This window comes from Zonotrichia leucophrys, chromosome 5, assembly GCF_028769735.1.
Source record: "Zonotrichia leucophrys gambelii isolate GWCS_2022_RI chromosome 5, RI_Zleu_2.0, whole genome shotgun sequence".
NCBI lineage: Eukaryota > Metazoa > Chordata > Aves > Passeriformes > Passerellidae > Zonotrichia > Zonotrichia leucophrys.
This window is the reverse complement of record NC_088175.1, coordinates 48,928,796-48,941,552: the sequence shown is the minus strand read 5'-3', so window position 1 is coordinate 48,941,552 and position 12,757 is coordinate 48,928,796. Positions and strand designations below refer to the sequence as shown.

The 12,757-nt window shown below is 51.7% G+C and overlaps 2 protein-coding genes across 2 annotated transcripts; both read left to right on the top strand.

Annotated features, from left to right (window-relative positions):
- Positions 1–631: 631 nt before the first annotated feature.
- LOC135448998 (mas-related G-protein coupled receptor member H-like) lies at positions 632–2,765 on the top strand. The gene has a single exon (XM_064715420.1). The coding sequence runs from the start codon at positions 632–634 to the stop codon at positions 1,577–1,579; it is 948 nt and encodes a 315-aa protein (XP_064571490.1). The 3' UTR covers positions 1,580–2,765.
- A 3,349-nt stretch (positions 2,766–6,114) lies between these two features.
- Positions 6,115–9,870, top strand: LOC135449002 (mas-related G-protein coupled receptor member H-like). Its single transcript, XM_064715429.1, has 2 exons — positions 6,115–6,648; positions 6,895–9,870. Exon 2 carries the CDS (start codon positions 7,005–7,007, stop codon positions 7,914–7,916), a length of 912 nt encoding a protein of 303 aa, XP_064571499.1. The 5' UTR covers positions 6,115–6,648; positions 6,895–7,004; the 3' UTR covers positions 7,917–9,870.
- Positions 9,871–12,757: the final 2,887 nt, after the last annotated feature.

The window sequence follows — 12,757 nt, the reverse complement described above, 5'->3', positions numbered from 1 at the left end:
AACATAAATAACTCAGAGGAACTGAATTTCTGAAGTAGGCAAAGTTGCAATTTTCGATTCCCCCACTTCCCTTTGACTCCATCAAGCCCTGGGAAGCAAGATCAGGACAGAGCACAGAGAGGAGCCATCAGGACAGGAATGGGGAGCTCCTGGTGACCTGGGCACTTTCTCCTTCATGTCCCTTTAGCCGCTTTAGGACATGGATCCCAAAGGAGCAAGAGGGACCAGGAAGCGCCGCTGATCTGCACAGACCCCTTTGCCTGCTGCTGCCCCACAGGGAACAGGTCAGTGGAATGTTTGCCTTCCTCCCTACCCCACCTTCCTCTCCTGCAGCAGCTGCTCTGTTCCTGACACCCTCTCCCAGTGACCCCAGTGCCCTCCCCAGCTCCACCCTCCTCTGCTTTGCTTCCACATCCCCTGCTGAACTGCCCAACTTAACTGCCTCCCTCTCCCACCACAGTTTCCACCACCATCCTCCCCTGCACATCTCACTCCTCCCCACTCAATCCTTCCCACTGCAGGGAGCTGCTGAGGAGCCACATGGTCCATCCCTGGATTCTCCAAGCACTGACTGCCCATCCACTCTGACCACAGCCAGGGCCACATCCCACTGCCTGCCCAGCATCCATCCATGGGGATGAGCACCGTGTCCCCATCTCCTGCCTCACCCACTGAAGGAGATGATCTGTGTGAGACAGATGTCACCAGCGTGGCCATACACAGTGTGACACTGCTCATCTGCCTCTGTGGGCTGGCTGGGAACGGGGCTGTGCTCTGGGTCCTCGGGTTCCGCATCCAGTGGGACAGCATGAAACCCATTGCTGCCTACATCCTTGACCTGGCCATCCTAAACTTCCTCTTCCTCATCTTCATGGTCCCCTCCACTTTGCTCTTCCTCCTGGAACATTTCTTCTGCTCTGTCATCATGCCCCCAGCATACATAAGTTTCCTTTTTCTCCTCTTCCGGATGTTCCACAGCGTAGGGCTGTACCGGCTGACGGCCATCAGCATCGAGAGGGGCAGGTCCATACTCTGCCCACCTGGGCTCTTCTGCCACCTTACCCAGGACCTCTCATGGGTGGTCGTGAGCGTCATGCTCTGGGCCCTTTCCATCACTTCCATCGCTGCCATTTCTGCAGTGAATTCTGTGTGCCAGTCACAGGAACACAAGCTCTGCTGCCGCGGGGCTCTCATCTCCCTGTACATCCTCAACTTCCTCGTCTTTGCTCCATCCATGGTCATTTCCAGCACAATCCTCTTCATTCACTTCAAGGGTAGCTCCCAGCAGCAGCAATCCAAGAGCCTTGACATCATTGTCTTCCTGGCTGTGCTCCTCACTCTCCCCCTCAGTCTCTGGAATTTCCTGCAGCAGCTCGGCTACACCATGGTGTCCCCCCAGGTTGTTCTCCTGTTTGCCTGCATGCACAGCAGCCTCAACCCCTTCATCTACATCTCAGTAACAAAGTGCTGGAGGCGCTGCTCCATGGGGTCCCTCAGGGAGTGCCTCCAGAAGGTGTTTGAGGAGCCAGAAGGGAGCACTGCCCCCAGTAATGATGCCACCATGGACACAGTGATCTGAGCCTGTTGAACCCTTAAAGTGCCTCCATGCAGGACCAGTGACTTAGGATCACCTTCCCACCCTTATTCCTGCAGGAAAAGGGAGCAGAGGCAGAGAAAAGGGCCATGTGGGAGGGATGCTCTGCAGAGAGCACATTGGAGCATGGATTTGCTTCTCCCTCACACGTCCTAGAGCACTGTTCCCCAAATGGATCCTTCCCAACATGGCTGTGACCCCAGAATTCCCCCTGGCACCTGGTTCCTGCATCCCACTGAGGTCTGATATCAATAAACAGCACCATGAACCCTGAGCTGCCTTTGCCCCCTCTGCCAGCGCTTCCCGGCTTCCTCTGGCTGCTGCTGCCAGCCGGGAATGTGGCTGGAGGGAGGGGACAGAGAGGTAGTTAGCCAGGAATTCTGTGACTGTTTAGAAATTTCATAATGAACTATTGGTAATTTGTTTGACTGTGGTTTTTTAGCTGCTTTTGATTTTGATCTGTGTTGGCTGAGTGTCAGTAGAAAACTATATTGACCCATACTCTGTTGACCCTTACCTCTTAGAGAACTTAATATCTGGAGAATAAAATTCAATAAAGTATTTTAATGGTTACGGTATAGAAATTAATGGTTATCATATAAGTAGAAATGAATTGGATTTCATAGAATAAGAATGATAACTTTAGAGCATTAGGAATTCACAGGTCTAAACACAACAGAAGACTTGATTAATAAATTGCAAGAGATAAATTGCAATAAGAAAGCCATTTCCTAGGCTTATACACCTGTCTAACCAAGACATCAAATTTAATAAAACATTGTTTAGCTGGGAAAAACCTGGGTTATGCATTAAACTAAGACAACATATTCTGGTAGTAATTAAAAGAAACAAAACATCTATACCTTGGTGTAAGAATCTGGGAGCACTTTTGGGTGTATCTATTAAAAATCTTGGATATTGTAGTGTGGAATTGACCAGATAATATTGGCTTTTGCATTTATGCATTAGCCTAGCATGTTAATATTGATTATAATTATTTAGAAATCATATCAGTTATGACTATTTTTAGCTGCATGCTAGTATAATATAATCTATCCACTTATGCATGCACTGTATTGCTCACAGAAATAGTAGTGTAATGAATATAATATCTATGTATCCTGTAAGGAAATCATAGTGTGATGAATGTATTGTGTTACAGACCTCAGCAAAACATAAGATGTGAAAAATGCTTTTGTGTAACTAAAAGCAGTGTAAGGCATCCACTGACCAACCTGTCCAAGTGATAACCATGACTCAAACCAGAGCCCTGGAGGACAATTAGAGAATACCATGTTAGATATAAGGAGGACACACTAAAATCTCATCAGAGGATGTGAAACAGCAGCATGGAGGCACAAGAAGAAATAAAACACATTGACCTGACACCCAGGATGTCATGAAGAGAAGCTGGAGTGTGAAAAAGTCAGACAAAGGCGTTCCCAGAACATCAGAAAGTTTGAAAGAATGTTTGAATAATGCATGAAACACATGAATATGCATGCATTTCAGCAATGTAACAGTACAAAAATAACATTGTCTGTATACCCAACACTCCCCCTCTCTCCGCATTATTTGGCTGTTTGCCAGGAGCAACCCAGCCCTGGAAAGTGTCCTTTTTTATCCTATTACTATTATTACTATTAAACATTTTAAAACTATCATTATCATTATTATTATTATTAAACACTAAAACCTCTAAGCAGTGACTTCTGTTTCTCGCAGTAGTGTATAAGAATGCCTGATAATTGTTGTTTCTTTGGACATATCGGTGGAAAATATATTTCCAATATGTTCACAATTTTGACTCAAAATTGTTACTAGTCTAACACACATTTGCTGTAAGACTTAGAAGTCTGGGTGTCGGAGGGGACACAGCCATGGCTTGTGCTCCCTGCAGCAACCACGATCCCCAGTGCCAGAGCTGGGCTGGCACAGACACGATGGCCCAGGGGCTCAGCATTCCCCACCCCGAGGGCTCTGTGAGTGTCACAGCAGAGATCTCCTCAAAGATATTCAGTTTTCAATTTTGTGAGCCAGGTGCAAAGGTGTCTCTGCCTTCAGAAATTCTTCCTCTCCACTGCCTTCAGCTGCTCCCTCAGCAGGCTCAGGTGGTGCAACAGCAAGGAGAGGAGGAGGCCGTGATCTTCAGCAGAGCCACCCCCTTCCAGGAGCAGGGTGACACCTGTGTTTGTCACCATGGGCTCCACGGGGCACCACCCCCCTCCCTGGGGCTTCCCTGAGGCCACCAGCCCCACCACACCCCACACCTTCTCTCCAGCCCCACTGCACCCCACACCTTCCCTCCAGCCCCACCACACCCCACACCTTCCCACCACATCTTCCCAGCAGCTCCATCATGTCCCACCCCTCCCACACCACCCTCCCATCCCACTCCCCATGCAGCCCACCCACCTCCCATCCTTCCCATCCCTCCCAGCCCCGGGCCTCAGGTCCAGTCCCTCCCCACGGGCTGCTCACCCCAGCCTGCCCCGGAAGGCTTTGGGGCCGTCTTTCTCTTGGAGATGCCCCTCCCCAGCTCCATCCCTGCTCTCCAGCCCCCCAACCTCCTTTGCACACAAACAAGAGGCACTACAGGGATGGCTCCACTGCTGTTCATTGGGCTGGAGAAGCACGGAATTGCCAGGAGGAGCACAAACACTGCTGGGGCTCCTGAGTGGGGCAGGAGAGGAGCGGGGCTGTCTGGAGGGGAAGGCAGCCTGGGGGGAATTTCTAGAGGATGTCAGAGGGGGCATGATGCCTTAGGATTTTAGCCTTTCTATTTTTCATATCCTGTACTGCATTAGTGCATAACTCTAAACTCAATGGAAAGTGTTAGTTAACTGTCTGCACATTTTGGTCAGACAAAACAATCCCTCTAGGCATGAAATTCAAGGACCCTCTACTGCCTGAGGCCCAGAAAAGTATAGACAAAAATGAAGCGGGGTAGAGCAAAATGGGGCTAAATGACTTTATTACCTGAAGCTGTATTTGGAGGATAATCCCAGATTTGTAAATGGACCAAACTTATATCTGTTTGAAAAACTCATGACCATTGTCCATTTTGGGCGCAGCCCCTCTCAGAGGCTTTGAGATCCCAAGGTGAACCTTTTGAAGGCCTTTCATCAATGCCTCCTTTTATTTTCTTCACCTGCTGTGGCCTCTGTTCCAGGGAGCCAGCCCAAGGCATCAGGCAGACAGGGGCTGGGGGGCAGGAGGGCTCTGGGTGCCACCAATCCCAAATCTGCCACTGGACAGCAGCAGAGCCCAACAGGCCACACCTGCAGCCAGGGAGAGACCAGGGACTGGGAACCCATCGGGATGGCATGGCATGGCATGGCATGGCATGTGGTGAAGAGTGTGGGAGACATGGGGATGAGGAGTGATACCAAAATGAGACAGAATAGAGCTCCTAACACTAACTAATGGAGTTACGAAGGGAAGTATTGGGCAGCAGGACATGCTGAAGTTTTTTTTCTCTGTGTGTTGTGAGATTTTGCAATCGTGTTTTTATCCACTTTAACCATACAGAGACGCTACAAGTTTTTCTTATCTATTACATAAACACCATTTTCCTAGAACTCGTTTCCATGCATCCGCTTCCTACTGCGCATCCTTTGATACTCCTGGAGGATCATTCAGAGGGGTCTCTGGTGGTCGCATTCACTGAGTGCGCAGATATTAAAGGCGACCTTGCTATGATATTGCTTTTCCTTTGGCCATGTGCTCTTGCTGCTTGTTACAGAAGTTGCACCAAAACCACTGCAGGCCTCCAAATCTGTTTCTGCACTGGCTCCAGCCACATTTATCATCCTGTGTGATCCTGAGGAGCACATTGGAGCTGGGCTTTCCTCCTCCCTCCTGGACCCTAGAATCCTGTGGCCAGGAGGAACTGGGACACTGCCAGGTTCCCAGGTTGAGTGAGGCAGGAGTGGGGTTCACAGGAGAAAAACTCAGCCCTGGGTGGTTTCTGGGGTGTCAGAGTAGGCTGGAGGGGTCAGGAGAGGGTCAGAGGGGGCTGGAGGGGGTCTGGATGCTGGCAAAGCCAGAGGAGAGCAGAGCCGGACAGGCCGTGGTCAGAGTTGGGGAGCGGCTCCATCTGGGAAAGCTGTGGGATGTGATAGGATGGGGTGAGGAAGAGAGTGGGGTGGGAATGGGGTGAAGAGATTGGGAGAGGAGAGGAGAGGAGAGGAGAGGAGAGGAGAGGAGAGGAGAGGAGAGGAGAGGAGAGGAGAGGAGAGGAGAGGAGAGGAGAGGAGAGGAGAGGAGAGGAGAGGAGAGGAGAGGAGAGGAGAGGGAGGGGAGGGGAGGGGAGGGGAGGGGAGGGGAGGGGAGGGGAGGGGAGGGGAGGGGAGGGGAGGGGAGGGGGGGGGGGGGGAGGGGAGGGGGGGGGAGGGGAGGGGAGGGGAGGGGAGGGACCAGCTCACATCGGCTTCCTCAGGCCATAGGAAGGCTTTGGCAATGATCCCAGAGTTCTTCCTGGAACAGGAGTTACTTCTGAGAAATACCCAGCTGCCTCACCAGCACTGCCAGCATTCCACAGCCACCAGAACCACCAGCATCCTTCTGCTGCTGGAGGGACAGTTACCCCGCAGGGAAGAGAAACAAGAAATGGTGCAAGACTCTCAGGAGAGAGAAGGCAGTACGAGAAAGGGACAGTCTGCAGGGAAGGAATGTTTCTCATCAGGAGGAAACAGGGAGGCATTTGCAAAATGTTTCATTTGGAGCTTTTGACAAAAGTCACTTCCTCTGTCTGAAAAAAAACCCCACGACCAAAAACTCAGAGGAAGTGACATTCTGACGTAGCCAAAGATGCAATTTCCACCTCCCCCCATGACTCCATGGAGCCCTGGTGAGCAACACCAGGACAGGGCACAGAGAGGAGCCAGCAGGATGGGAATGGAGAGCTCCTGGTGACCTGGGCACTTTCTCCTTCATGTCCCTGACCTGCCAGGAGCCACTTTAGGACATGGATCCCAAAGGAGCAAGAGGGACCAGGAAGCGCCGCTGATCTGCACAGACCCCTTTGCCTGCTGCTGCCCCACAGGGAACAGGTCAGTGGAATGTTTGCCTTCCTCCCTACCCCACCTTCCTCTCCTGCAGCAGCTGCTCTCTTCCTGCCACCCTCTCCTGGTGACCGCAGTGCTCTCCCCAGCTCCTCCCTCCTCTGCCCTGAGCTTTCCTTTCACATCACCTGCTTCACATGCTAACCGTCCCACCTCCCTCTCCCACACCACCATTTCCACTGCCCTCCTCCCCTGCACATCTCACTCCTCCCCAATGAATCCTTCCCACTGCAGGGAGCTGCTGAGGAGCCACATGGTCCATCCCTGGATTCTCCAAGCACTGACTGCCCATCCACTCTGACCACAGCCAGGGCCACAACCCACTGTCTGTCCAGCGTCCATCCATGGAGGTGACCACCGTGTCCCCATCTCCTGCCTCACCCACTGAAGGGGATGATCTGTGTGAGACAGATGTCACCGATGTGGCCATACACAGTGTGACCTTGCTTATCTGCCTCTGTGGGCTGGCTGGGAACGGGGCTGTGCTCTTGCTCCTCAGCCTGAAAAAGGGTAATCGTTACTTCTTTTACATGGCTTTCATTGACTTTCTCTTCCTCCTCTTTGCAGTCCCCTCTACCTTCCTCTTCCTGGTGGAGGACGTGTCCTGCTCCCCTATCGTGCCCTTTATGTACGTGAGTTTCCTTTTCCAGCTCTCAGTGGTCCCCTACTACAGGGCACTGGTGTCTCGAAGGACTGCCCAGTCCATGCAAAAGCTCTGCAAGCTCTGCTGCGGCTGCCACCTTCCTAAGCACCTGATGTGGGTGGTGGGAAGTGTCCAATATTGGGCCTTCTTTGCTCTCTTTGCTGTCATTCCCACACTGACATTCCTGTGCCCATCACACCAGCAGGAGCTCTGCCGGGCAGCTCTCATCTCCGTGTACACCATCGCCCTGCTCCTCTTTGTTGTACCGGTGGTCACTTCCCGCACAATCATCCTCATGAAGGCCAAGTGGGGCTCCCAGCAGCAGCAACCCAAGAGGCGCGACATCGTTATCCTCATCACTGTGCTCCTCACTCTCTTTCTCAGCCTCTGGAATTTCCTGAAGCAGCTTGGTTACCTCACTGTGCCCTTCCAGGTTGTTTTCCTGCTCAACTGCATCCACAGCAGCATCAAACCCTTCATCTACTTCTTGGCAGGGCAATGCTGGTGGCCCTGCTCCATGGGGTCACTCTGGCTCTCCCTCCAGAGGGTCTTTGAGCAGCAGAAAAAAAAAAAAAAACGCAGAAATAAGTCTCGCACAGAAACAGTAGTCTGAGCCTGTTGATCCCTACCACTGCTCTGCTGAAGGACCTTGGCACAAAGCCTGAGGGTTTCCTTGAGTCACCTGATGAATCAATATCCAGAGGATCACCCTCCCCATGGTGCTGTATTCATGCAGGAGAAGGGACCAGTGGCATTGTCTTGTGTGATTTTTGTGGAATGCTCTGCAGGGAGCACACTGGAGCATGGCTTTCCTCCTCCCTCCTGGATCCACATGGCTCCAAGCAGTGCAGCTGGGCTCAGTGCTGTTCCCCAGCTCTATTCCCCATGCAATGACCCTCATGGCCTCAGCCCCAGGGAATGAACTCCATCTCCTTTGGCTCAGCAGATGAGTTCCATGGTGTTTTCAGGGAGCTCTTGCCTGCAAAGCATGGGACACCCTAATCCCTGGGGACACACCCAGCATGGGATGGCAGTGATTTCCCAAATCCCTGCAGGGCTGGTGCCTCTGGATGGCAGGAGAGGGGCTGGGATCACAGGGAGCATCCTTCCCTTTCTGTCCAGCAGAGCCAGCCCTGCATTCCCAGCTGATGGGAAGGGACACCAGGTAGGGCTGCAGAGCTGGGGAAGGACAGCAACATTCCCTTATGCCTTCAGCAGGAATGTCTCACATTCTTGAATTCCAGAATTGAATCCTTCTGAGTAAAGTGCAGGGTCGATGGTGAACTCCACTGAACTCCTGTGCCTGTATCCAGAAAGTACATGGAACATGGAAATTCCCATCACCAGATGCTTGGACCATTGAATTGCACAGAGATTATGGGGTTGTGCTGCTCTTCTGCAGAATGGGGCCATCCATCCTCTGGTTCCCCAGCATCAGTGTCCAGGGAAGCCCTTGAGCACCTCCATCCTGAACCTGGCCACCCTCAGGAGGAGCTGCACAGCCACTCTGCACAGCAGCTCCAGCCACAGTCCAGCCTGTCCTGATCTTTGTCATTCTGAAACTACCCCTCAATCAGATTTGGATTCATGGGTTTTGTTTGATTCCACTGTGGAAGTTCCAGCCTCTGAATCTGTTAAATACACAACATCTAGGCTTCACTGCAGGGCCTGTCCCTGTTTAACAGTGTCCAAAATGGCTCATTTCCTTCTTTTATCCCATTCTAAAGCCTCTGGCTGGTCTGGGAGCAGGGCAGGTCCCTGTCTCATACAAGAGCCCTTCCTAAGGCACGTGCCTGCAATGCTTGGGATGATGTTGGTAGTGTCAAGAGCTCCTGATTGCTGCTGGGAGAGACCTGGGCAGCAGCCACATCTATTGCTCAGGGGGAAGTTGTCCCTCCTTTTCCCACTGCCTTAAATCCAGGGGAAAGCAACGTGCCACTGCTTCTGGAAAGGGAACTGAGAGTGAAAGCAGTGGATGGAGTCAGGCTTTGGAGACACACATGAGAGAGATTTGACATCTGAAAGGGTTTTTCTCTCCCATCTCCTACTTTCCTGCCATTTGGAAAGCAGAAACTTTCCACAGTGGAACCTCTTATCCAGGAAATGACATTTCAGCCAGGATGTTTGTCCCAAGGCAAGTGCAGAAGGATCATGATCCTCCAATATACTTTTTCTGCTTCCCAGCACCGTTCTTGTCTCCAGTGTCACCCAGACCACTCCCCACCTGAGCTTCTATTCAAAAGAGCAACGATTTCAAACCAAAAGTTTTCTTGGGTCTCCTTACCCATGGCAGAAGGAGAGATGGAATGAGATGATAGCTAAGGTTCCTTCCAAGACAAACAATTCCATGAGGATTCCTCAGGTCATCCAGCAACCACACCAGCCTGGAGTTCCCCTGCTGCACACAGCACCAGCCTGACAGAGCTCAAGGAGCATTTGGACAATGCTCTCAGGCACAGGCTGGGATTGCTGGGATGTCCTCAGCAGGGCCAGGAACTGAATTCAATGATCTTTGTGGCTCCCTTCCAACTCTGGATATTTTATGGTTCTATTTTATGATGCCTCTCTTTCATGATGATTCCACTTGATGATGACTCCACTGTGTTGTCCCTATGCCCTGGCTCTGGCACTAAAGCCTCAAAAGCCCTCTGCAAGGCAACACTACCAGAGGGGGTGAATTCCTTTGCACAGCTCCCAGCCAGGAAGTCAATCAGAGGGTGGGCACTGCTGTTGGCCAAGGAGCCAGAGCACAGCCCCATTCCCACCATCCCACACAGGCACAGCAGCAGCAGCAGCAGCAGCAGGACAGGCACTTTGCTCCACTGCCTGCTGTCACACTGGCTCCAGTTGTCGTGGCTCTCCTCATTCCAGCTCCCCTGGGATGCCTTCCCACCGGGCTGGCTCCAGCAGGCAGGGCTGGCTCCCTCCGTGCCAGGGGACAAAGTGCTCATGGTGACACCTCTGCTGCTTCTCCTGCCCTCACACAGCTGCAGGGGTGACAAACAGACACACCAGAGCAACGCTGCTGTCCCCCAAATGTGGCTTTTCCCATCTTTTCCCACCCACAGCTTCCATGTGGAGCAGCACAGGGAGGGGTGAGGGACAGGACAGACGGCATGGAGGATGTGGGAGCCTGGTCCTGTGTGCCTGGCACAAAAGCCAGGGAGATACCTCCTTCCTGGCTGTGGACAGGACACAGCTGGAGCAGGAAAACAACTGGAGAAGGAGAGGATTGCCCATGGAGATATCAGAGAGCAAATGCCTTTGGGATGGATCTGAGCTGGACTCTCAGGTGTCAGTTGATATCACTGAGCTGCTGGATTCCTTCAGCAGGACACTCATTTCAATATTCCCTCCCTTTTCCCACACTATTTATAGCTCTTAATTCCCTACAGACCTCAGTTCTGCCCCCAAAATCAATAACCAGGTTCCACCCAATGAGGGGGCCCTGATGAAGGTGGAAGAGAAGAGTCTGACCTGGTTTCCTCTGGCAGCCTGGAGAACTTGCCCGCAGTGCACTGCCCTCAGCTGCCAGGCTCCAGCTGCTGTCCCTGGGCCGGGATCTGCAGGAGGTTCCCTGGAATGGTCCCTTGGGAAAGGGGAGCGCAGCCCGCGGGCTGAGCCCGAGCAGCGTCCGGCGCGGGCTCTGTCCCAGCTCCTGCCACAGCCCCTGCTCTCCGTGCTGCCTCGTGTTCTCCAGGGCTCTCACACACAGGCAGCTGCCTCAGAGCCTGCCACGGGCTCAGGGCTCTGCTCCTCAGCTGCTCTTCACTCTGCCCAGGGAGAGAGCCTCAGCAACCACACCTGTGCCCAAAGCACTTGGGCTCCATCTCAGCTTCTATTCTATTTTATAGCAACCTCAATCCCAAAATCTTGTCTTTTGAACAGCCTTAACTTGCCCCCTCTCATTTCTGGGCTGGATCCTTAAGGCCCTGCACTACAAATATGCTGTTAAACTTTTATTTCTGGTTCAAATCTAGTTTTCCCCCTGTTATACTGCAAGTTCAGTGGTATTTCACCTTCAACATTCAATTTCCAAGAGGATTCATGCAATAATAAATTCTGTGCATGAACTGTAGCACTGGCACAGAGCAGAGGGATGATTTAGGAGTTCAGCAAGGTCATTTCTTCTGAGAAGAGGCAAATCAATGCTACTCCCGTGGCGTTGGAATGTTGGGGGACACAAGAAAGATGATGGACTTTGGACCTGGCTGTCATAAGAAATTTCATTATAGGATGCCTTGGCAAAAGCAAACAGAACTTTGAAAATTAGACCTAGATTGCAAAAAGAATAAATCAGGCAGTTTTACCAGAAAAAGAAAATACCATTAAACTCTGCAAGCAAGAGATATTGTTATATGCATAAGGTTCTGTATGTGTTTTTAACCTAATAATTGTAGTACAGATTACTTTTCTCCCTAAAATAGTATATAAACGTTTGTATCCCACAATAAAATTGGATTCTGATCACCGAGCCAGTGTCCCCATCTCTCTTCATCGACGATACCATGACTTTAATCCTTAGAAAGTTGCAGGTTTCTTCTGAGTCATCCTCTACACTCCCTTTCCAGTCAGACAGCAGCCTACAGTGAATTCCAAGGAATTCCTAGAAAGCTGAGGTGAGATGATTCCTACCCAGGCTGACATGTGTCTCAGGGGTCTGGGATGCTCCTGCTGGAAACTGCTGGCCCTGGGACAGAACTGTCACCTCTCTTCCTGCTGACACCATGTTTGTGTCCCCAGCTATGGAATCTCACATCCCCTCACCAGCCCAATCCTTCCAAGGGCAAACACTTCATGATCCAGGAGCTGATGGGGCTCCAGGAGAGTTGGAGAGGGACTTTGGACAAGGGCATGGAGTGACAGGACAAGGGGAATGGCTTCCCACGGACAGAGGGTGGAGTCAGATTGGAAATTAAGGCAGAAATCCTTCCCTGTGAGGGTGCTGAGGCCTTGGCACAGGTTGCCCAGAGGGATGGGGTCGGGCAAAAACAAACACAAGAGCTCCCATGTCTGAGGAGGAGGAGGAGGTAGAGCACTAATGAAGGGATAGAAGGGGGATCACAGCACCCCAAAACCTGGTCCCTGGTAGCTTTCACTGCATCATCAAGGGGATTGGCAGTGATCAGGGTGGTCTCTAAGTGCTGCTGACTATTCTGCAAGCAACTGAGTGCTGTCCTTCCCTTGGGCTGTGTGAGCCTGCATTGCAATGACAGAAATGGGAAATCTCAGCTCAGTTTTCTGTCTTGGGGCCTGGGAAAATTTTGGCAATGATCCCGGACCTCTTGCTAGAAGGGGAGTTCTTTCTGAGCACTCAGATGCTGTGAGCACTTCTAGCACTGCCAGCAGCATTCAGTGCGACCAGCCCCACCAGCAGCTCTGTGCTGCTGGAGGGACAATGACCCCTCAGGGTAGATAAATGAGGAATGGTAGAAACCTGCAGAGAGAGGGGAA